The sequence below is a fragment of the Gymnoscopelus braueri genome (assembly GCF_963280865.1).
Source record: "Gymnoscopelus braueri genome assembly, chromosome: 14".
Taxonomy (NCBI): domain Eukaryota; kingdom Metazoa; phylum Chordata; class Actinopteri; order Myctophiformes; family Myctophidae; genus Gymnoscopelus; species Gymnoscopelus braueri.
In genome coordinates, this window is record NC_137619.1 from 43,585,497 (window position 1) to 43,611,093 (window position 25,597).

A 25,597-nucleotide genomic window follows, 5' to 3' on the forward strand; every position below is an offset into this window, starting at 1 on the left:
TTCTTCCATAGCAAGACTGAAAAGGTTTCTTATGGCTGTGTTGAGATGTATTCTGTTACAAGCAAGAGTTCATTCATAAGTTAACAGCATCTGGTTGAACAGAGTTTAGATATCTGGCTGACGTTTGCTAAGAGTTAACAGCAAGGCAATGGAAGTCTGCTCAGAAGTCCATATTTGGGCAACGGTTGTACTACATCTGCGTTACATCATGCCCACAGCATAGAGGCCTATATAAAGACTTCCAGCATTTGAAAAATAAGACGATTGAAGACATTCCAGTCTGTATTGAATTGAACTGATTAGTGTTAGGATTATGCTTTTAAGAAGATTCAAGACGTTCCAGTCTGCATTGAATTGAACTGATTAGCGTTTGGATTATGCTTTTTCCCCTTTATCATATGAGGAATGCCAAGAGAGCTCACAAAGAATATTATCCAAAAGATCTGGATTTCGTCTAATGATGACAAACCTGTGATCCGCAGGAGATCAGCTTGGGGGCCACTCCTGGCTAAACCCCCCACTGTCGTAGCCATGGTTGGTCTGCCTGCTCGAGGCAAGACCTCCATGTCTAGAAAAATCACCCGTTACCTCAACTGGATTGGCATACCCACGAAGGTCTTCAATGTTGGAGACTATCGTAGGGAGGCAGTTAAGTACTACAGCTCCTATGATTTCTTCAAGCCTGAAAATGAGAGTGCTGTGAAAATCAGACAGAAATGTGCAATGAATGCATTAAGGGATGTCAAGTCCTACTTAACTGGGGGTGGTGGCCAGGTTGCGGTGTATGATGCCACCAACACCACAAGAGAAAGACGAGGGATGATCCTCCAGTTTGCCAGGGAAAATAGTTTCAATATCTTCTTCAGCGAGTCAGTGTGCGATGATCCCAGTATCATTGCGTCTACCATCATAGACGTAAAGGTGTCAGGCCCAGACTACAAGAACACTAACAAAACGGATGCCATTTTGGATTTCATGAGGAGGATTGAATGTTACAAAACGTGTTACCAACCTTTGGACCCTGATAATTATGACAGGGATCTGTCCTTCATCAAAGTGATTGATGTGGGCCAGCAGTTCATAGTCAACCGGATACAGGACCACGTCCAGAGTAAGATTGTGTACTACCTGATGAACACCCACCTACAGCCCCGCACCATCTACCTATGTCGTCATGGAGAGAGCCTGGACAACCTGCAGGGACGCCTGGGTGGAGATTCTGGCCTCTCGCCACAGGGCATAAACTTTGCGGCTGCCCTGGCTCGGTTTGTGGAGGAGCAGAACCTGAAGGATCTGAAGGTTTGGACCAGCCAGCTCCGTCGCTGCATCCAGACAGCTGAAGACTTGAATGTACCCTATGAACAGTGGAATGCCTTAGATGAGTTATATGCTGGGGTGTGTGAAGAGATGACCTATGATGAGGTGAAGGATAAATACCCAGAGGAATTTGCACTGAGAGACAAAGATAAGTACTACTACCGCTACCCTATGGGGGAGTCTTACCAGGACATGGTGCAGCGTCTTGAGCCGGTCATTCTGGAGCTGGAGAGGCAGGTGAACATCCTAGTCATCTGCCACCAGGCTGTCATGCGCTGCCTCCTGGCGTACTTCCAAGACAAGAACGCAGATGAGATGCCCTACCTAAAGTGTCCCCTCCACACAGTGCTGAAAATCACCCCTGTCGCCTATGGATGGAAAGTGAAGTCGATCTCGCTCAATGTGGAGGCAGTGAACACACACAGAGACAGGCCTTGAGAAGGTGTAGAGGGGTCCTGATATTTTGATCAGGAGGAAGAAGCGGGACTTCTCTTACCAGCCCAGAGCCCAACATCTAGAAGCCCCTCATCTGGCGTGTGGCGTCCTTGTGGCGCATCCTGCCACCACCACAGAAGATTTGGCCATGTTTGAGAGTGGGAAGCTCGGAGGGGAGGGTGATCCCTGTCACTGCAGTGACTCCTACAGGTTGATCAGGGCACCTGTTCAACAGATGTTCTGCCTGCTTTATGCCCTCCCGGTGAAACTTCATGGAAGACAACCACAATTAAATGAAGGAATAAAAACCCACACCATTTTAAAGTGAATTATTCATTTTATTTCATTAGTTTCTTACTGTAAATGTTCTCCTAGTTTTTATTTCATGACTTTTAATTTATTTCATGATAATTTAGTATAATTTCCATGTCAACTTTTATTTATTTCATGACACGTCTGACAATATACATGAGAATCTTTCAAACTTTTAGGTAGAGTTCCCCTACAATGACATGCTCAAAATAGGGAAGTCAGGGTTAATGTGATAAAATAAAACATTGCATTTGACCGCTGCCATGAAGAGGAGACTGGAATATACTATTATTAACTGTAGTACTGTAGGTACCAAAGGGAAAGGGAGAGCACGACGGAGGAGCTGAGGGATGTGAGAGTTGATGATGTGACTTTTAAAGAGATAATTAATTGTAATTAATTTGTTTAATTCATAATTAAGAGAATATTTCATTTGCATATTTACGTATTGTGACATTAACTAGTGAAACCTATTCACATCTCAGCCAATCAAGGCTGTGTATTTTGGTGTGTGTGTGTGTGTGTGTGTGTGTGTGTGTGTGTGTGTGTGTGTGTGTGTGTGTGTACGTGCGTGCATGCGTGTGCATACATAGATTGCTTGATCGATTGATTAAAGCTTACATGGGAATGATTTGTATAAATCAGGGATTTCCAAAGTCTCAGCTCGACCCAAAAGTGTTTCCCCGGGTCCCAAAATACATAGTATTTCCTTCAAAGGACATTTAACCACTTAAACCCCAGCATCTGTATTGTGGGGAAAGCTTTCGCTGAAAATAGCTGATCGACAAGCTCTACCGTCTATTCATTTCAGCAAAAGCCTTCCCCAAGATAACAGAAAACAGAAAAGACACTAGTGTAGAGCCCTGCATTCGCTTTGGAGCGGTACTTCCATGATTTTGTTCTGAACTGAATTCCGGTGATTCGCACTTGTAACAGACCATAGACAGATCTAGCTACCGGCCATGTTGCCTAGAAATACTATGAATTTTACACAGAATGACTTTATTAACATAAATATTTCATTCAATAAAATATGTTGATCAATAGATCAACTTAGTTTGTACATGTGTGTCACACAAAACTGAAACACATGAACACACTTTTGATTTCCACTGTCAAAACAATCTAATCTAATGGCAAGTTCAAGTTATACAGTATCTGTTTGATACACAGTTCTCCAGTTAGACCTGACAAAGAGCCTTGGTTTGAAATGTCAATAAATGTCTAATGTATAGATACCGGTACATTTAAAACGTGCATAATTTGGACTTATTCCAGCCATCAGCTTAGGTGAAGGAGTGCATTGTTACAACAGTGGCTTGTTGTAACTTGCTTTGTTGAGATACATTCATTTACAAGCAAGTTTGTTCATACCAGCATCACATTGAACAGAGAGATTTCTCGTGGATGCTCGGTCAACTAAGTTAATTGTTAGTTAGCAAGGCAGGGAAGTCTTCATTTGCCATCAAGAACCCCATCAGAACATAAAACTTCTTAACATTGGCATTGCTTTTGGGAATGTTTCATGAATTACTTACACTTTGGTAATCACAAAAGTGTCAATGTGCCACACTGCCATTGTAGGCTGTCCGGAAGTCCATATTTGGGCAACCCTTTGTTCTACGTCTGTGTTACATCATGCCTATGGCAAAGGCCAACATAATGATGTCCAGCAGGATAAAAGGGGGAAGCAGTACATAATTGTATAATTAATTTTCATTGAGTTGTCGTCCTCGGAAATCAGATAACTGTAAATCACCCAACAGCAGTCATGCCCGACCTCCTTGTTGGAATCAACGGCTTTGGTCGTATAGGTCGTCTGGTTTTGAGGGCTTGCCTCCAAAGAGACATCAAAGTTATGGCAATCAATGACCCCTACATTGACCTCCAGTACATGGCCTACATGTTCAAGTATGACTCCACCCATGGACGTTACCATGGCGACGTCGACCACCAGGAAGGCAAGCTCATTGTCGACGGGAACATCATACACGTATTTCAGTGTATGAAAGCAGTAGATATCCCCTGGAGCCATGCTGGAGTGACCTACGTTGTGGAGTCCACCGGAGTCTACGTCAGTCTGAAAAGGGCCTCTGCTCACATGCAGGGTGGAGCCAAGCGTGTGCTAATCTCTGCCCCCTCCCCCGACGTCCCCATGATTGTCATGGGAGTTAACGAGGACAAATACGACACCGACAATATGACCATCGTCAGTAATGCCTCCTGCACCACCAACTGCCTGGCTCCCCTGGCTAAAGTCATCAATGACAGCTTTGGCATTGAAGAGGGCCTGATGACCACTGTGCATGCGTACACAGCCACCCAGAAGACAGTGGATGGTCCCAGTACCAAAGTGTGGCGTGACGGGCGAGGCGCCCAGCAGAACATCATACCTGCTACTACTGGAGCTGCCAAGGCTGTGGGGAAAGTCATCCCCGAACTCAACAACAAGTTGACAGGCATGGCGTTCCGGGTTCCCGTGGCCGATGTGTCCGTTGTGGACCTGACGTGCCGTCTGTCTCGTCCCGCTACCTACGACCAGATCAAGGAGGCAATGAGGACCGCTTCACAAGGTCCTATGCAGGGTATACTGGGATACACCGAGGACCAGGTGGTGTCGTCTGACTTCATCGGTGACACCCACTCCTGCATCTTTGATGCTGGAGCTGGCATCTCCCTCAACGACAACTTCGTCAAACTCATTGCCTGGTACGACAATGAGTTTGGCTACAGCCACCGTGTGGCCGATCTGCTGATGTACATGAACTCCAAGGATGCGTAGGCAGCCACTTCCTACCAACTTCTGAAGCTGAAAGAGTAATTAGTAATAGATAATAAACACTTGACAAGACATCCAGCAGGGGTAGGAGGTCAGAGTTTTTGCTCCCTGCAGATAAGAGGTCAGAGTTTTGCTCCCTGCAGACTGGAACATTGGCTATTTTGACCTGCAGCACATGGCCTACATGATGTATGATGCTCATGCACGTGAATGCTGACCAGAGGTGAGAACATCAGCTCCTGCTGTCTTGGGAGAGACCAGCGGGGAGGAAGGCAGAGAAGAGTTGGGGGGATGGACGAGATGAGGAAAAGGTGGAGGGGCCACAGAGAAGATGAAGACTATTCCCTCCCAGGATGTGGTTGTTGAGTAGTGACTCAACACCCGCACCTGCGCTCCTGGGACACAGCCACAATGGCCGGATCCCATGATTCCTTCCTCAAGACCAGTGTTTCTCAACCTTTTTCAAATTGAAGGACCTCCAGTTTGGTGTGCATTAAGGCCATGGATCCCCATTTGATACCGTACCAAATCCTCAGTGTTAATTTAACTGAGCAAATGGGACCAAATGGACCCTAAGGGACCTCTGGGGGTCCCTGGACCCCATGTTGAGGCCAGTGCTCTAGACCACCCGTCACCTTCATGCTGTGACGAAGGTCATACACCACAGAAAAAATGAATTCCAAGTAGAAAAAGAGAATGGAATGTTCAACAATGTATTGCCATTTCTCTTGATTTGCTATTTTGTTGTTTTCCAACTGACTGTCCATTTTGACACTGTCCTGTGTGTTTTGTTTTATATATTTTAGTCAGTGAAGTTTTGACAACTCAACTAAATGTCTAGTCTTCAGAGTTATAGCAGGTTACTGCATTGTTTTAAATGCATCGTCTCAAATGTCCACTTCTATTGATGCTGTCGTTTAGTTCTTTAGTAACAGTTTTGTTATGTCATGTTATTTGTTGTCAAGTCAAATGTTCTTATAAAACACTTTTAGAAACACCTCTTGTTGACCAAAATGCTGTACAGAGCAGGAGGAGGTAGCTGAATCACACGTGCAGAAACCATCAACATAGATGTTACGCCATGTCTTTCTATTTATTACATTATTTGTAATAGGAACCCACCGTTTTCAAGTTTTTTTTTTAAATGAATTAAAATCTGAATGTCACTGCAAGCGCACGCTGAAATTCTGAATGAATGTTAATGTACGACACACACGTCACACGCACATGCAGACGCACATGCAATTGTGTACGTACGTGCAAGTTTGCACTGGTACACAAAATGGTTTAAGTGGGAGCCGTCAGATCTCACGAACCTCCTATGATTACTGTTGCTAGATATCGCAGAGTGTGATCCCTGTCACTGCAGTGACTCCTACAGGTTGATCAGGGCACCTGTTCAACAGGTGTTCTGCCTGCTTTATGCCCTCCCGGTGAAACTTCATGGAAAACAACCACAATTAAATGAAGGAATAAAAACCACACCATTTTATAGTGAATTATTCATTTTATTTCATTAGTTTCTTACTGTAAATGTTCTCCTAGTTTTTATTTCATGACTTTTAATTTATTTCATGATAATTTAGTATAATTTCCATGTCAACTTTTATTTATTTCATGACACGTCTGACAATCTACATGAGACAATGACATGCTCAAAATAGGGAAGTCAGGGTTAATGTGATAAAATAAAACATTGCATTTGACCGCTGCCATGAAGAGGAGACTGGAATATACTATTATTAGAGGAGCTGAGGGATGTGAGAGTTGATGATGTGACTTTTAAAGAGATAATTAATTATAATTAATTAATTTAATTCATAATTAAGAGAATATTTAATTTGCATATTTACGTATTGTGACATTAACAAGTGAAACCTGTTCACATCTCAGCCAATCAAGGCTGTGTATTTTGGTGTGTGTGTGTGTGTGTGTGTGTGTGGTGTGTGTGTGTGCACGTGCGTGCGTGCGTGCATGCGTGTGCATAAATAGATTGCTTGATCGATTGATTAAAGCTTACATGGGAATGATTTGTATAAATCAGGGATTTCCGAAGTCTCAGCTCGACCCAAAAGTGTTTCCCCGGGTCCCAAAATACATAGTATTTCCTTCAAAGGACATTTAACCACTTAAACCCCAGCATCTGTATTTTGGGGAAAGGGTTGTCTGCCCGTGGCTAATCTCGTAAACCACTGGACCACTCCATGCCACATTTATTGTTGCACACTGCCATTAGGCGTATTGTTTTTTGAAGAGTCTTGTTTTTTTGTTTAGTGTGGCTTTGAAAACAGCCATGCTATTTGTTTTTAATTTATTTTTATGTCTTTTGTTTTCTAGTTTATGTAATGATCAATTGTTTAATATTTAATCAAGCTCAAGCCTGTACTAAAATGCTATAATTAACAAAGCTGCAGAGTTTGTCCCAACTGCGGATGGGCTGGCCCTGTATGGACGGAGTCTGTTAAGCCCACACCCATTATGTAATGGGGCACTCAGAGCAACACATCTACTGTACTTACCCACTCTGAAGCCTCAGATGACGCTTGTCATTAGCTGAGTGAACCAACATTCAACTCCACATACGTGTATTTGTACTAATAATGTTAAATCTGAATATTAAATGGCCGGGCAATGCAGCATACGATAATGTGTAAATGGAACTCCAGTACCAACTGGACCTCACCCAGGAAGAACTGGGAACCAGAGCGATTGCGTTGAGGACCTGCAGCGCCTCAGAAATTGGAAGCCGTAATGCCGTTCTGTAGAAGCTGGAGAGACGGGCTGAGAGACAATATAAAAACAGGATTATACAACAGCCAAACCCTTAGCCTGAGCTATGCTTTTTCTTTTTGTTGCATTTCTGTTGTATTTCGACAGGACAGTGAACAAAGAGACAAGAAGGGCAGGAAGGAGGGGGGAGATGCCATACATAGTAAAGTGTCTTGGGTCCAATTCGAACCCGGGTCAGCTGCGGAAAGGACTATATAACCTTATTTATGTGGTAGGCACTCTTACTCAGTGAGTCACTGGGCGACACCCTTTTTGGTTTGGCAATGCTTATCTTTTTTTATTAGAAAATAATAATGTAGAGAGCCAGGAAACCGTGATCTCATATGGTCCGTACACTAACTGGTTGAGACAAGCCCTCATGGTGCCCTCTCAACTGTAATGATGACATTGGCTTAGCTGAGTCAACATCATATTGAAGCGCTCTCTTCCATTGAGCCATACTGCGGCGTCCATCATGTAGGGCCCTGACCCTTCTAGCCCCTAGGGGTTGTCAACCGTTGACCAACGGACCACTGGGGGTCCCCAGAGAATGCGTGACACTGGATTGTTTTTTGTATGTAGTGGATATTCAGCTGTTGTGCCTTCTGTGTTCTATACATTTGATTGGTCGGGGTGCTGGCCAAATGATTGCAGCTGCTTCAGTTTAGGTTTAAGGTTAAAAATGGCTTAAGGGTGTTCCCTTATACCAAACCCGTCCAATAGCTGAATAGCCGCCGCCCATTTTTCTTTTCCCTTTTTTTGGGGCATTTATGCTTTATTTAGATAGGAAAGTGTTGAAAGACATGGTCACTGCAGCAATTTGGTCAGAGCCACTGGGCACCCCATTTACCCCTTTGTTTTCTTTTTTGTTTATTGTGTGGAGTTTGGCTGAGGCTTTGCACAGTTGGCGTAATGTCATATTCAAATATGACTATTAGGTTCACTATGAATAAAAGTGAACCTGTAACAATTCACATTGTTTTCACAGTGTAGCAGATGCCACAACTGAAGAATTGAGGGGGAAAAAGACAAACTATACTAATGACCATTTCACTGAACTTAAAATATGCTTAATGCCGCAATTATCTTGCAATCAGGTATTGTACTAGACTACTCAAGGAATACTCATCAAGACTAGTTTGTAACGTTAATTGTGTTAATAGTTATTATATATAGTGTTGATATTATCCTATATTACAATTGGCTAATAGGTTCAATGTACATATAATTTTTTTGATGTTATAATGTTTAGAGTTTAGACTGATGATAGGTTTTTGGTTTACCTATGATCCTAGATTACTGAGGCACTACATTGTGTCTATGCATTTGATGTATTACCTTGTGTTTCCCTTGCTTACTGTAAGGGCTAGACAACACATTCCATATTTGAGCGTAGCTGCACTGGAAACTCCTTAACACATTCACTGACAGATATTATTTAATTAATTCATCCGCTGCTTCCAGCGTTTTTTTTTACCTTGTTTTGACCGGATGTAAACAAAAAGTGTCTGGGGGGTGGGGGAGGGTCTCGTCTATCCACTGGGACTTTTTTTTTTTACCGCGATCGGCCATTTTGTTGCTATCCCCCGTTGAAAATGGCTCGTTTTTACCCAACAAAAAAAGAATCCGAGCTAGAAGTGTTTTTCTACAAATCCTAATATAGGAGTGGACGGAAGGGACGTTTTTTTCTATCTGTGTCGAGGGATCATTCCTAAGTTGCGTTAGAGCGCCCAAATCTTTTTTGGTTGAAAAGACGGTTGGATTTGAAATGACAGAGATCTCCGTCCATGGCAGTGAATGTTTTTAGAGTATAAGGAGTTCCCAATGCAGCTACGCCCAAATATGGAATGTGTTGTCTAACCTCAATGTGTCGTCATGGCATCAAGCGCAAACAAATCAGTCAGCTCCATATATGAGCACAAAAGGGGGCAAGCCCATATATGGGCATATACCGATGACATCAGGGATCTCCATATATGGGCATAAAAGGGATAAGGACGACGTAGGTGTGAAGGCCGACACGTCTTAAATCCCTAACCCCACACCCCCGCACCAACCACCTTTGAAAAAGGGGGAAATAATACAAAATGAAATATAATAATAATAATAGTAACATAATTCAAACTAAATTCATACATTAACAATACATGATAAATGCATTGTTAACACATCCCCCCAGTCATAAGCCTAAAAGGAAATAGCATAATGATCAACAAAGAAAGAAATGGGCATGCATATTCTGACGTCGCTATTTCGTCGTGAAGGGATATTGATGTCAAAATGACATCTTCCCGACGATCTGGATATAGTGTATTGTCAAATAAACAAAATGTCATTTAGCATCAAGTTGACCTTGTGGCAGTACATTTCCTTGACGAATAATGGGCAACACTAGTGTAACGAAGTCCAGAAGCAAGGGTTTTGGTGATCAATCGGAAAATCTGTCTTCAGCTGCTGTGTGCGAACACTACATGCGCAGGTGTTTATTAAAAGCACCCTGTTGTGGTAAACTGTATGTCTGTAGGCTGTGCCACGATGCAGAGGAGAATCACCAAATGGACCGCTTCCAGGTCAAAGAGGTGGAGTGCATGGACTGTCACACATTGCAGCAGGTGAAGCAGTCTTGCCAGCAGTGTCATGTACAGTTTGGTGAATATTACTGTGATATCTGCAACTTGTTTGACGAAGACAAGAAACAGTACCACTGTCAACCCTGTGGAATATGCAGAATTGGGCCAAGCGATAGGTTTTTCCACTGTGAAAAATGTAATCTGTGTTTACCCACCGACAAGCATAGAAACCACAAGTGTGTTGAAAATGTGTCAAGACAGAGCTGCTCTGTGTGTCTGGAGGACATGCACACTTCCAGAATTCAAGCCCACGTTCTTCCATGTGGCCACCTGCTGCATACGACGTGCTTTGATGCCATGGTCAAAACAACGACACATGTACAGCCTCGCTGCCCTCTGTGCAAGCACTCTGCCATCAACATGGAGGGCATTTGGAAGTGTCTAGACATCGTTACCAAGATTCCCATGCCTCTCGAACACCAGGGTGCAACCGTCAAGATTCTATGCAACGACTGCCAGGCTCACTGCACGGTGCTTTTCCATTTTCTGGGCATGAAATGTGGCGACTGTGGCTCCTACAACACGGACGTCCTTGCAGCAGCCCCACAACCAACAGATCCGGGAGAATTAACCTAATATAAGAAGCAGACATGGACTCAGAATGGTATTTGTAGGGTGGGTGATATCTGTTTTACAGCACGGTCACACATCGATGTCTGAAGCACCCGCTTCTTCCATTATATGGGAGCAATGGGGTGCACGTTGACGGTGTTGACCCTTGTGGCTTCCAACACGTCTGAAGCTTGGAGTTCAACATTGGTGAACTTTGTACGGGCGTCAACCAATAGGAAATAAGTGTCGTGGTTGACTCCTCTTGGCAGGCACTTTGTTTGTATTTTTGGTATGTCATAATAACAGGCAAACATTTGAAGGAAAATGATATATCTACGAGTGATCTCTATGCATATCGGCACATTGGCAAAGAGATTTGGTGAGAGGAAACAAAAGTACGGAACCTGAGGGACCCCGGACGACAAAGTATGTAGAGTGAACTCTGCTATATTATTATTAACTCATTAACCGCCAGAATAAAACATCGTCTATAGTCGACCTTGTCAGCGATTTTGAACGTTTTCATTAACCTTTTGAAAAAGCATAGAATATTATTCTTCACAACGATCCATCCACCGATAAAAAACGTATCCGAGTCTCGTAGAATCGGGGTACATCGTGATCATCTATTCCATAGTTATTGGCAGTTGAATGTAGGTTGTTTTCGCCAAAAAGCAACAGAAAGCACTCAAAGCAGAGAAAAGGACGTTCTTCCAAATCTATTAGAATGGAAGTGAATGTCTTTTTTTTGCATGATTTGCTGCTTCACTGGTAGTCAAATGGTGACTCATAGGTTAGCGAATGCCATCTAGCGTAAACACTGAAAACACCAAAACACGTCAAAACACATCATTGGCGGTGTGGGCGTTAGAAAAAAACACGTAAAAACACATTGGCAGTGAACGAGTTAAGAAGCAACATGTCTACTTTGTCTTTCTGTTTGTCTGTCTGTCCGGGGCTGAGAGTATTTTTTCAGTTATTGTATGTTTTACATTTTTTTGTGCTTTAATAATTGTAGGCCTATAATGAAAGTCCATAGGGCTTGGATTGGGCTGGAACCTTGTCATACTTTTCTTTGTTCTTTGTTTTATTCCTGGTTTCCTACAGAGACAGTGTGGTCTCTTTTGCAGAAGAGACCTACAAACAAACATTTACAAAACATTACAAGTGTCTGAACAGAATACAACAGGAAGAATGGTAAGCCTATTATACATTTGAATATTCTAGAGAAAATACTTTCTAAAAAAACAATGATCAATCATGTAGCATTACGCATGCAGCCACGCACATAAAATGCACTATTTTAAGACCACACAAGCTGTTAGGCTATATTTATTTTTCATATTACTCCTTGTCTATTACTCCTTGTCAGTGGCTCAGGAGGGGAACGGTTCCCAGTTCAATCCCGGGCTCCCCCAGAGTCGAAGTGTCCTTGAGCAAGATGCTGAACCCATAATTGCTCCTGATGAGAAGGTTGGTGCCTTGCATGGTTTCCTCCGCCATCGGCGTATGAATGTGTGTGTGTGTGTGTGTGTGAAGGGGTGAATGTAATGCACAATCATTGTAAAGTGCCTTGGATAAAGTATATAAATGCACCATTTAACATTTTCAAAGGAAGGCAGACAAGGACACCTGGTGGTGGAATGAGGGAGTTCAGGAAAGCATACAGAGGAATAGGGTGGCGAAGAAGAAATGGGATAGCCAGAGAGACAAAGAAAGTAGGCAAGAGTACAAAGAGATGTGGGGTAAGGCGAAGAGAGAGGTGGCGAAGGCTAAAGAAAAGCAGTATGAGGAGTTGTATGAGAGGTTGGACACCAAGGAGGGATAAAAGGACCTGCACTGATTGGCTGGACAGAGGGACCGGGATGAGAAGGATGTGCAACAGGTTAGATTGATAAAGGATAGAGATGGGAAGGTTCTAACAAGCGAAGACTGTGTTGAGAAGATGGAAGGAGTACTTTGAGGAGCTGCTGAATGGAGAAAATTAGAGAGAGAGTAGGGGTGATGATGGGGGGGGGTAGTGAACCAGAAAGTGAGGGAGATTGGGAAGGAGGAAGTGAGGGCAGCTATGAAGAGGATGAAAAATGGGAAGGCAGTTGGTCCAGACGATATACCGGTAGAGGTGTGGAAAGTCTAGGAGAGACTGCAGTTCCTCACTAGATTGTTAAACACAATCTTGGAAGGCGAGAAGATGCCTGAACAGTGGAGAATTAGCATACTGATGCCAATTTTTAAGAACAAGGGCGATGTACAGAGTTGTAGTAACTACAGAGGCATAAAGCTGATGAGCCAGCTATGGGAAAGAGTAGTGGAAGCTAGGCTAAGAGGAGAGGTGACAATTAACGGGCAGCAGTATGGGTTTAAGCCAAGGAAGAGCGCGATTTTCATTAGGAGTGACAAGGGTTGACAGGATCAGAAATGACTACATTAGAGGATCAGCCCAGGTTAGAAGGTTTGGGCATAAAGAGAGGTTGAGATGGTTTGGGCATGTGCAGAGGAGAGATGAGGGCTACATTGGGAAGAGGATGCTGAAAATGGAGCTGCCAGGCAAGAGGAGAAGAGGAAGGCCAAATAGGAGGTTTATGGATGCAGTGAGAGAGGACATGCAGGTAGCTGGAGTGACAGAGGAAGACTCAGAGAAGAGAGCAGAAGCAGATGGAAACAGATGATCCACTGTAGCGACCCCAATGGGAAACAGCTGAAAGAAGAAGACTCTTATGTTCAAATAGTGTGTCAGTATCCTTGTGTCAGTATAATGGTCTTCATTGAAATGAACATGTAGGAGCGGTGCCGTCTGTTCTTTAGTTCTTATGCACCGTAACTCTATGGGTGCATCCACACATGTACGTCAAGTTGACGCTACGGTCGCAAGTCCTTGTTCTGGTTCCGGCCATTTTTGGCTGATACTCAATGAAAACCGGAACCCGGATATGCACTTCAGACGCGCATCGGACCGGAACTTCCGGTTTTTAACTTAACATGGGAGTGGATGGGACTTCCGACTTCCAAGCGTCAACTTGACGTACATGTGTGGATGCACCATATGAGTCAGTATCCTGGAGTCAATATCCTGGTGTCAGTATCCTGGTCAGTATCCTGGAGTCGGAATCAAGGTCATTATCCTGGTGTCAATATCCTGTGAAGAACAGGTGTAGCGGCAGGGTCATACATTCTGACATAGGCAATTAATATTTGGCAATCAAGCTATTAGTATCTAACTGACCAATTATTGCATCTGTTTTTATGTATCTCATACAAATACGTATTTTTTATTTGTATTGGGATTATGACCCAGTATTTGTGATTTGTGTCAAAATACGTTTTGATGTATTTTCGCCCATCTCTGCTCCCAGCCAGGGTTGACACCATATTTGGGCACGGCTGATGATGTCACGCTACTCGTGAGACAGATGCAGCGAGACTTTTAAAAGTGTGTCTTCAGAGAGCTAATTATTGTTCCCCGCTCGCACTTTCGCCAAGATGTCTGAGTTGGACGAGATAATTGGCAGCCCCAAACGACAGGTTAGACTGCAGATGGAGGAAGTCATTGTCCAGACCACCATTACAGAAGAGAATAAGATGTTGATGGAAAATGCCAAACTGAAGAGAGACATCGTGGAACTGAAAAAAGAGCTGTTGGAGAAGGAGAAGGGGAGGAGAGTGAGAGACGTGGCCATGGAAAATGCCAAACTGAAGAAAGATATTGAGGCACTGAAAAAAGAGCTGTTGGAGAAGGAGAAAAGGAGAGGTGAGTGAGTCACCAGCGGCCAATCGCGGAGAGAGGAGGGTGCGGTGTCCTGGCATGAATGAGAGCCCGGCACATTTAAACAGAGACTGCGGAAGGAGGAGGTTGTGTGTAGAAACGGTGCAAAGACCAGTGCATTGGGGTGGAAAGAAGGAACCGAGGGCGAGCACTCACACGATAGAGACGGACAGAGACAGTGACTCCGGTGTGAGGCTCCATTGGAACGAAGGAACCCTGCGAGAGACCAGAGCATGCAGAGGGAGAGATGAGCACGAGAAAGCAGTGAAACCAACAATATCCAGAGCGATCGAACGGAGCGGGACCTGGAGCGAGCCGAGGACGACGGGGTGGCTACAGTGTTGCGCGTGCAACCCAACTCATAGGCAGCGCTGCCTTCGTTGTGAGTACTGGCTTATGCAACACTAGCTGTTAAAACCTACCGAGTCAAACCTCGCAGTATATTGTCTGGGAACGGATGAACTGGCCCCTGTTTTTGTTATTTCAGATCGAAGATGATGACGATGTTGAACGAGAAGAAACGGAAGATTACCTGCTTGGTCCTTTCCCCACAGAAAACCCCCCATTTGCACTCTTGAATTGGTCTTAATGTATTATAGCACACAGCGCACTTTAAACAGCATTTGGCACTTTACTTAAAATAAGTTATTGTTGCGCCCTGTTTATTTTGCACATTGTTATATTTTGCACATTTCCAGCCCCAGTTGTATCTTGTACCTTCATTTTAGTTAGTTAGTGGCACCGTAGGAGGATAGGAGTATTTTAGTATTGTATGAGTTTTTTTTCTTTGTTATATGTATTTTACGGCATAGAGGCCTTTTGTATTAGGGAAAGATTTAATAAATATATGCTCACCCTTTTTAGCCATTGTGTCGGTTTCATCCTCGGTTTTTATGTGTTGTTCTCGAATTTAAGTCAAAGTACTTACCTGGTTAACTCGAACCTGTGTGTAAAGGAAAAGTGTTTATTACAGGGGACCTTCCTCTTTAAAAAATGTGGCGTAGTCTGCAATCAATTTATTCTATTGGTATTCACAATAATTACGCACCCTGCACTTTAATGTGTAACTGATATTTTATTTGTAAATCTGATGTGAATAGAGCTTAAGAGTAAAAAGGTGCCATTATTTTGAAAGTAATTGGCAAGTCAAATGTGACACCGTTGGCCACCATCACATATATTAAACTTTTTTTAATATAATGCCTTCCAAGCCTTCTTAATATCAACCATCACTGCTGATCCACCTGAAGTGATCAGCTGCAACATCACTGTCAACGACAGTGTGTTCCAGATATTCTCGCAATCAAAACAGCCCCCCATGTTCAGGACTCCAAAGATGCATGACTGAGAATGACAGGGCCATGATGGTCTGCGTTGGCCATAGATACCCACCGATCACCCACTGGGCCTGGTTCAAAGTGGAGGCAGATGGCACCAATCAGCTATAATCACCAATAATGGCACCACCGTTAATCCAGACAAATTTGAGATCAAGAGCACTCCTGACATGACTAGTTTGACCATCCAAAACTCCAAAAGTTGGATACCGATACAGCGAAGAGAAAGAGCTTATATTGCGGTCGGTCAGAAACAAAAACAAATCATGTTCATTGTAATGAGTAACGCAGCGTTACTCGGATAAGTAACATGTATTAATATTACTGTTTTGCCACGCCACATATGATCAGTGTTGGGCGTAATGCGTTTACTATGTAACGCATTACTGCCCAACACTGATAAAAAAAATACCTTATTCTATTCTGTATTTTTATCACTATGCAGAATTGTGTGTGCATACAGGTCATGTACGCGATGATGCCATACACACAATGATTATTTTGCATCATCATGGCTACGACGTCATCGTCGATGGCGTATACAAATCATGTCTTTATTGTAATCTGGTGTCATTTATCCTCAAGCACTGTCTTCCTTTGATGTAGACTTATGTTAATAATGACTAGCTGAACATAAAGCCTCTCCTACCTCATGTGTGTTAGCCAGTGACAATGTGTATTGCTTATTTGAGAATCTGCTGCCTATCATAATGATGATGGATGTCAGAACAGTTGTACAGTTTGCCACAGTCACCAGGGCTCTGTCTTTGCTGTTGCAGGCGGTCTTCAATGCCGTTATCCCTGACCATGAGGCAGAGGCATTCATCCCTCCGCGGACAGAGGAGCCTCAATATCTGGACTGTTTGGTGGGCTGGTTGCTGGGCGGCCTGTCTCGCTGGGACGCTGAGCATTTCCTCTTCATTGCTGAGAGAGGCTACCTGTATGAGCACAGCTTTGCTTTCTTCCCCCTCCTCCCGGTCTTCCTACGAGGCCTGGCAGAGACCTTGCTGTGGCCCTTCAGTGGTTGGCTGACGACACACAGCCGCCTGCTACTGGCCATCGCTTTTGGTAACAGCGGCCTCTTCCTGCTGAGTGCGGTAGCGCTGTACGCCCTTAGCGGGGTAGTTCTGCAGGACAGGCGCCTGGCTCTGCTCTCCGGCCTACTCTACTGCCTCACGCCCGCCAACGTCTTCATGTTGGCCGGCTACTCAGAGAGCCTGTTCGCCACGCTCACATTTGGCGGCCTGTTCCTCCTGGAGAAGGGACACACCTTCAGGGCCTGCCTAGCCTTGGGCATGGCCACCGCGGCACGATCCAACGGACTGGTGAACGTTGGATTCCTGTTGTACCTTTCGTCATTGCGTGCCGTGTCTTGGATACGCGCACGCCGTACGTCTGGGAAAGGCTACTACAGCAAAATCTGTCACTACTCCTGGATCATCGTTCGTCTCCTGTCCACGGCTCTTTTGGGAACTGTGATTATCGCCCTGCCATTCTGTGCGTTCCAGTATTATGGATATAAGACATTTTGCCTTCCATCTCTGTCCATGGAGCGGATTCCCCCGGGTCTCCTGTCGCTGGCTGAAAGGAAAGGCTACCGCCTCCCAGATGATAATGCCCCCCCACCGCTCTGGTGCATGAGACCGCTCCCTCTGCTCTACTCCCACGTCCAGGATGTGTATTGGGATGTGGGTTTCCTGCGCTACTACCAGTTGAAGCAGATGCCCAATTTCCTTCTGGCTCTGCCCATGGCCACACTCGGCATAATGGCGGCCTATGGGTACTATCAAGCTAACACAGACATGTGCCTGAGACTGGGGCTTTGGGAAATGGGTGCAACTAAGCAGCTAGATAAGCCCAAACATGGATTTCTCAACCCACGGGTATTTGTATATGTTGTGCATTGCACTGCACTCCTGTGTTTTGGGACATTGTGCATGCATGTGCAGGTTCTCACACGATTCCTTGCGTCCTCCTCTCCTGTTCCCTTCTGGATCAGTGGCCATCTGCTACTACTCAACGAGCCACTACTTCACAGAAAGATAACCCCGACGTCCAACATGCGGTTGCAAAACCACATCTCTTCCAGAAACGGCTGCGAGCACATGCCTCATAACCCACTTACTGCTCTGCTGCCCCAATGGAGGGCGTGCTCCCTGACCACACAATGCATCTTGGGATACTTCATCTCCTACTGGCTGCTGGGTCTGGCGCTGCACAGCAATTTCTTGCCCTGGACTTAAAGGTAGGACCAGAAGGGATAAGGGACAACTAATCAGATATTGACATTCTACAGTGACCAGATTTGATAAACTCTGGATTTCCTTTTATGATCAGATATTGACATTCTACAGTGACCAGATTTGATAAACTCTGGATTTCCTTTTATGCTGCATGTATTAATTAATTAATGAATCAATGAATCAATGAATCAATGAATTAATGAAATCATTTATTCATTTATTAATCATATGAAAGAGAATCATATCAAATTCATGAAATATTGGTTATTTAGATTGGACCACCAGTTTTGAAAATACAGCTAATAGAAACACTTCCAAACCACAGACGTCTATAATAAGGTACTATATATATATATAATATATATATATATATATATTAATACACCGTACACACATATATTAATACACGCACACACACACACACACACACACACACACACACACACACACACGTCTATGGAATATGGTGTTAATATTTTTTTTATTATAATTATTAATAATGGAGCTACTTCTAAACATGTAAGTTCGGCTGTGCCAGTGTCTCTCTCATTGTAACGTATGTTATATTAATTATAAGAGATTTTGTACTTCTGTTTGCATTTTGAATTGTTTCCTGTGTTCTGAGGTGGAGTGTTGGTGAGAGGTAGAGGCCAGTTGATTGCCAAATTTACAGACACCTGCGGCAAATTCATGGACTGTGATCACTGGAGACTGCCAGCTGCTGTGGGGAATTGGCCCTCTCCACAGATTGGTTGGCTCTGATGACACCTAAGCAGTGGATTGGTTGGGGGTCACACCCATCCCCTATAAAGTTGAAATTACTGTTTCCATAACCTGCCTTCTTAAGTTTTGTTATTTGAGTTCTGTTATTTGTGTTTAGGTTTGTAGTTGGGTTCTGTTAGTGGCCGTGCACCACATGTTTGAGCATGAAAACTAATAGTGGCGTAACCGAGGGTGTAACCAAGGTCAATCCCGGAATATTTTTGTATACATTTATACAATATCTCAGATCCACCGTTCCCTAGGCTGTGTGGTCATATTGATAACGACGTTCACAAACAGGCTCAAAGGTCACATTAGGCCATAATTATTTTATTTTTTTCCCGTTTTATACCAAAAACCCGAAAATGTAATTTCCTCCAGACATCTTGGCAGGAAAAAAAAAAACACACACACACACACATCAAAAACTACTACTTAAAAGCATAATATTAATGATATGCAACCTACGTGTTTACTAGCGTCCAAGTGGAGTCCAATGTCCTTTGGGGGGAGCTCCACCAGACCTAGGTGTTCAGCAGTCTGATGGAGGTAGGTACAAAGCTGGCTAAGCCCCTTTTGGTAAGTGTCGAAGCCCTGTAACGACGGCATCAGTCTGTAATGGGTGTGAAGGGTGTGTGTGTTGTCCTCAACTATTTGAGAGGCCTTCTTTACTGATCGTTTCTTGTGGATGCTGCTGAGTGGCTCCTGGTTCTTCCCGATGATCTTACCACTGATCTTAACAACCCTGTCGAGAGGTTTCCGGTTGATGACACGCATCACACCAAACCATGATGTGATGTTGAAAGTAATTATGGATTCCACAAAGAACTTGTAGGAAGCCTGCACACACACACACACACACACACACACACACACACACACGAGCTGAGTTAATGATGACATCTTTAAAAGCTTGACAAACACATGACCATGTAATATCGCTTCCATAGAATACACTGACACCTACACATGTTCATTTCCACCCCTTCCCAGCTCCCATCTCTTTCTCTACTACTATTGCTCCCCACCTAATGCCTGTCTGTTATACCCCACTCTCTCCCTCCGCTCCCATTCCAACCCTTACTTCCCCAGTTTCGGCATGTCCCGTCCGGTTGGCACAGGCCCCCTGTAGTGTCCCCCACTGGTACCCCGTGAAGGTGGGGCTAATTGGGATGTACTGGAAGACTCTGTGTCTGCGGATAAAATCCATGCCGAACGGCAAATCATAGGATCTCATCCCCTCCGGCTCTGTGGATCTGGGCCCAGAGCTGCACCTCAGCTTTGTGATCCCACGCTCTTCTGGAGAACCCGGGATGGTGTTGTCCAGAATAAATGCAACGGAGCCGCCAACAAACATGGCAGTGGTCAGCAGCACGTTCAGCACCTGGTCTATCTCAACGATACCGGTGACCAGTGGATTCTGTCTGAGGTAGCTCGGGAGCATAAGGCCAAAGAAGATGGAGAACCCCAGGACGAAGAGGTTCCGGGACGAGTTGAGGTCCACAAACTGCAGATTGGACAGCCCCACTGCTGTGATCATGCCAAACAATATACAGAACAGTGCACCTAGGATGGGGTCGGGCAGCGAGGCAAACAGTGCGCTGAACTTACCCACAAGCCCCAGCAGCAGTGTTATGGCCGCCCCGTACTGGATCACGCGTCTGCTGCCCACCTTTGTGAGTCCTATTATGCCTATATTAGGACTGGAGGAGGTGGAACCATTGCCTGTCCCAAACAGGCCATCCAGCACACAGGACATGCCCTCGAAAAATATCCCCCTGTTGATTGCATGGATTGGGGGTGGAGGGGCACAGGAGAGACGCGCACAGGCATAATAATCTCCTATAGACTCGATCATGCTTGCCACCACCGCACTCATCATGCCAATCACCCCTGCAGCCGTTACTGTTGGGATGCCCCACTGAAAGGGATAAGGGACCATGAACCATGGTGCAGCTGCCAAGATGCCCTGTCGTGCATCCGTGCGGGCGTGGAAACCATATTTATCCTTCTCTGGCGGGAAAACGTCGGTCACTGTGAAAATGAAACACAACCCCCATGAAACCAGGATGGCCATGATGATAGGAAACATCTTGAAGACCTGTAGCCTGTAAGAGGTCCATCCTCTTTTGGCTTTGTAGACTGGAAGAGGCAAATGGACATTTCTGGCATACTGGGAAAACAGCAGCATCAAGAAGATAGTAAGCATAGCCATACCCCAGTGTTTGCCAGCCCTCTCGCCTGCAGACTGGAAGCCAGACAGGCCAATGAGGGCCACGGTAGGAGTGATAGTCAGGGGTCCAAGGTACTTCAGCAGTACCCCCGGCAGGCCCAGCGCTCCGATGCACACCTCGATCATTGATGACACGATGATGGCCCCTTGGATCTCTCGTATCCTGGGGTGCCAGATGTGCTCTGTACGCATGAGCTCTGTGCTATTCAATAGTGGGACCACTGTATCACTACACTTCCATTTGTCTTGGGACAGAATGGCCATGGCTGGGGCCAGAAAAGCAAAGGCGCTGGCCTGGAAAAGAGGCAACCTGCAGCCCAGCGTAGTCTGGAGAAGAGTGGTGATGCCCACACAAACGAAGATGGTCCCTATGAGCTGGCTGGTGGCCCACTGGTCAAAGCCCACACACATGGCCTCGGCCAGGAGGAATGGAACAGCGATGGTACCGCTGAAGCACGTCAGGTAGTGCTGTAGACCTAATAACACACACAGGTACCAGGGTGGGGTGTCTTCTATCGTGTAGATCATGTCCATCTTGTCTGTGCTGTCCAACATTTCAGACCTTGAGCTCTTGTCAGCTCCTTGGTCTTTAGTGTAGACCGTCACCATCTCAGTGTCCTCATCATGATCTCCACTGGTCTGGGCCACGCCATTTACCACCAGTGGGGTGGAGTAGAAATCCACACCATGTTCTCCGTCTCCATCCATTGACTTAGACTGTGTTGGTGAGATGATGGGAGCACAGATACAGTTTGAAAGAGGTCTGAATTAGAAAGAAGCCGTGCAGAATGTCCATGGAGAGACTTTGCCTTTCATCAGACACAGTGTTTGGCCTGCTCACAGTGTCTGTCATAAGCAGAAGTACCTCCACAATGTGTTTTTCACATTTTGTACTTTTTGAAATATTTAACTAATTTTAATCATACATCATGAATAATTATGTCACAGACAACTGACGTCAGATGTCATACCTAACAGGCTGGCCACACGTCCATAATCTACATTCGAGCTAAGCCGGATACTGAGATCTACATGATTCAATTGTTTTATTCAGAGTTAACGTTCAAACCTTTGGAGCACCTAAACTTAGGAGCATTTCTCTCCTATGTTATGATGGGACAAGCCTCTCTTTTTTTTCTCCTGGAGTTAACTGTCATTTTCTAATTTACCACTTGGGGGAGTAGTTATACCATAAAACGAGTTTCCAGACAATAGTTGTCACAGTCTGCCTGCCTGGCTGTCACATAATTTAGTAGTGGAAAAGAGATAGTCAGTGTAACCACTGCAGTAAGCTACTAAAGCAAACCTAGCAGGTTTTTTGTTTGTTTGTTGTCTGAGAATTATGCCGTAGGCCTAGTTGGGTTTAACTTGGCATAGTTTCATTCAGATAACATTTGTAGGCTACTTGAACGGAAGTGATAAAATGTTGCACAAATGCACAAACGTGGAACCTCATCTCGGAGCTACAGTAGGCCTATATAGCGGAGGGAGAGGTTCCGATTGGAGCTACTTTCTCGGTAGAGGAGTAATATTTGACGAGGAAGTTCCTCGTCAAATATGACTCCTCTGCTGAAAAAGTTGCTCAGTCAGATTTGTATTTGAATTAAAGCACTTGGAGTAGCCTACTTTTAAACATTACATTTAAAAATATTAGTGTTGAAAATTACATTTTCTTTTTAATATCATTGCTGTGTTGGTTTCACAATGCACCTCTTAACCCTCTGAAAGACCTAATGAATGCACTTGCTTGTAGAACCCAAAGCCAGACACACACACACACACACACACACACACACACACACACACACACACACACACACACACACACACACACACACACACACACACCCCAATGGAAATAAGTTATCAAGCTTTATTTGCGTGTTTTTCTCTGGTGATGACAGATCAGCCTGCATGGTCAAACTATTGAAGAAGTCCTTGTTAAATTCAACAGCTGGCTTGAAAGATATGCTTAAAAATATCACAACCTTCATAAAAATGTTTTGGAGTCAAAAGTATAATATTTGTCTTGAAATGTCTTGTCTCTGAAATGTAGTGGTGTTAATATGTTAAAAACTAGAAAAAGTGCTCCTCGGAGCAAAGGTCTCTGCCAGGTCAGGTAGGTTATTGTGGGCCAGCAATGTTCGGAATTCGCCAATCAGATGGAATATGAACAATCAGACGGATCCATCCTGATCACTTGACTATAGAGCATCGCAGTTCCCGCCCACTTCCTGGTTTTTCCTGGTGCCGGAAGGAAAAACTCAATGCATTTTTCCCATTGACAGTTCCAAAAATATTTATATCAATTAATTTAAGCCTAGAATCAAGCCATCCAGGGTCCTGGTGAATCATGACCATAAAACGTTTTTTTCTGTGATTTTATTTCATTTTATATTTAATTATATGATATACTATATTTAATAAATACCCTTTGTTTTGCCGTTTTCACAAAAAAAAATCACAGAATCAAACGTTTTATGGTCATGATTCACCAGGACCCTGGATGGCTTGATTCTAGGCTTAAATTAATTGATATAAATATTTTTGGAAATGTCAATGGGAAAAATGCATTGAGTATTTTGCGGTGGAACCCGGAAGGGGCGGGAACTGCGATGCTCTATAGTGTACCAACGTTGCGTCACCAAAAGTTAGCCACGCCCCCTTTTTTGACGCTACAGCCCTTTGGGGGTCAAACTGTACATGGAGACGGGTTTAAGACTAGAGAGTGACGGTGGTTTGTGTTTGTAAACATTAACTTCTTTGCCGACTATATAGTGATCAGTGCACACTGTACATGTGTGGCTGGTCTATGAGAAAGCTGTTCACATGTTGCAGCTCTCCTCTTGAAGATTGAATACAGTGTGAGGCTAACAATGTATTAAAGAGAAGAGAGTATGGCTTGGATCTCAGCTGTACCACACAAATAATTAACGTTCAACAACCTGCCCAAATACAGCCGTGTTTGTTCACGTCATTTTCTCAAAGGTACATTTTTACCAAAAACATGAAACTGCTATGTTGTCTCTGCTAACTAAAAGTAACTAGGTAATGTAACTAGACTAGGATAGCCTAGGGTGGTCCAGAGTGTTAGTGACTTTTTTCTCTCTCTAACGCTCTGACAGGCGCGCTGCTACTACCGTGTGAGGTCTCCAACTTTAATAAAAAAATAAACAAAACTATTTCACTATTCACCGAAACAAAGGCAGTTTTGTGTTGTTGAAAGTTTCGGTGAGTAGCAAAATAGCTTTGTTTATTTTTATTAAAGTTGGAGACCTCGCACGGTAGTGGAACGTTCGGTCTATGAGCAGAGCAGCGCGCCTGTCAGTGCGTTAGAGAGGGAAAAAAGTCACTAACACTCTGGACCATCCTAGTTACATTACCTAGTTACTTTCAGTTAGCAGAGACAAAATAGCAGTTTCATATTTTTGGTAAAAAGAAAATACCTTTGAGAAAGTGAAGTGAACAAACACGGCTGTATTTGGGCAGGTTGTTGAACGTTAATTCTATGCGTCGTACAGCTGAGATCCAAGCCATACTACATCTATTTGAGCTCCGTGATGTTGCCTCTATGCTGGAAAGCTGACAAATTGTACTGCTTTATCTACCACATTACCTCGACCCGACCTGCTATGGCACTTATGAACTGAGCAAGTCCTCACCATTGTGACTGTGAGTTTAAAAAACAAACACGGTCGGGTCACTGTTTACAAGCTGTTTATGTACCCTCAACCATCAGCCCCAATCCTCCCAAAATGGCCGCCGCTACCAAAAGACTCTTGTTGACGCCCCCTTCAGGATTTTTTGGTACACCCTATAGAGATAATTGTACCGATTTGCGTGATGTTTGGACAAAATTTTTAGGAGTTTTAATAGCAAAAAATCGGCCTCCAGGTGGTGCTATAATAGGGCAATTCTAAAAGGGTGGCATTTGTTCCTCAACGTAGTGCGAATCTGCTTGCAAAGTTTCACCACAATCGGACCCTGCGTTCATGATTTGCGGCATTTTGTTCAAAACAGGCCACTCCTGCAAACTTTAGATGTCAATCTTAGCCAATCAGGATGGAATATGAAAAATCTAAAAAATAATTTGTACCGATTTGTGTGAACTTTGGATAAAATCTGAAGGAGTAATATCCAAAAATGTGTTTTACATAAGTCGGCCTCCTGATGCTATAAAAGGTAGATGTGAAAACCGCAGGGCAAAGGTTTTTCCTTGGCTTCTAGGGAGTGCGCATACAAAGTTTTACACAGATTGGTGCAGTTATAGGTAAAAACACAAATCGGCCTGTTATAGCGCCACCATGAAGCTGATTTGAAAGATTTCAAGTGGCATTTCTTCCTCAGCCTAGTGGGAATGTGCGAGCAAAATTTCACGGAAATTGCACACTGTGTTCATGATTTGAGGCAAAATCTGAAAGCCCCATTCCGTTTAATGACTATATACTGTGTACCGATTTGCGTG

General features: G+C 44.1%; 5 protein-coding genes across 5 annotated transcripts; 4 read left to right on the forward strand and 1 right to left on the reverse strand.

Moving 5' to 3' along the window:
• Positions 1-405: 405 nt before the first annotated feature.
• LOC308101077 (6-phosphofructo-2-kinase/fructose-2,6-bisphosphatase 3-like) lies at positions 406-1,755 on the forward strand (the record flags this gene model as incomplete). Its single annotated transcript, XM_080450397.1, has 1 exon — positions 406-1,755. The coding sequence occupies one exon, from the start codon at positions 406-408 to the stop codon at positions 1,753-1,755; it is 1,350 nt and encodes a 449-aa protein (XP_080306523.1).
• A 2,077-nt stretch (positions 1,756-3,832) lies between these two features.
• Positions 3,833-4,846, forward strand: LOC308100656 (glyceraldehyde-3-phosphate dehydrogenase 2-like; the record flags this gene model as incomplete). Its single annotated transcript, XM_080449722.1, has 1 exon — positions 3,833-4,846. The coding sequence occupies exon 1, from the start codon at positions 3,836-3,838 to the stop codon at positions 4,844-4,846; it is 1,011 nt and encodes a 336-aa protein (XP_080305848.1). The 5' UTR covers positions 3,833-3,835.
• Positions 4,847-9,993: 5,147 nt separating this feature from the next.
• LOC308100657 (RING finger and CHY zinc finger domain-containing protein 1-like) lies at positions 9,994-10,818 on the forward strand (the record flags this gene model as incomplete). Its single annotated transcript, XM_080449723.1, has 1 exon — positions 9,994-10,818. The coding sequence occupies one exon, from the start codon at positions 9,994-9,996 to the stop codon at positions 10,816-10,818; it is 825 nt and encodes a 274-aa protein (XP_080305849.1).
• Positions 10,819-16,604: 5,786 nt separating this feature from the next.
• On the forward strand, positions 16,605-18,137 carry LOC308100858 (GPI mannosyltransferase 2-like; the record flags this gene model as incomplete). The annotated part of the gene is made up of 1 exon (XM_080450009.1): positions 16,605-18,137. One exon carries the CDS (start codon positions 16,605-16,607, stop codon positions 18,135-18,137), a length of 1,533 nt encoding a protein of 510 aa, XP_080306135.1.
• Positions 18,138-19,941: 1,804 nt separating this feature from the next.
• LOC308100658 (solute carrier family 23 member 2-like) lies at positions 19,942-21,840 on the reverse strand (the record flags this gene model as incomplete). Its single annotated transcript, XM_080449724.1, has 1 exon — positions 19,942-21,840. One exon carries the CDS (start codon positions 21,838-21,840, stop codon positions 19,942-19,944), a length of 1,899 nt encoding a protein of 632 aa, XP_080305850.1.
• Between the last annotated feature and the right edge of the window lie 3,757 nt (positions 21,841-25,597).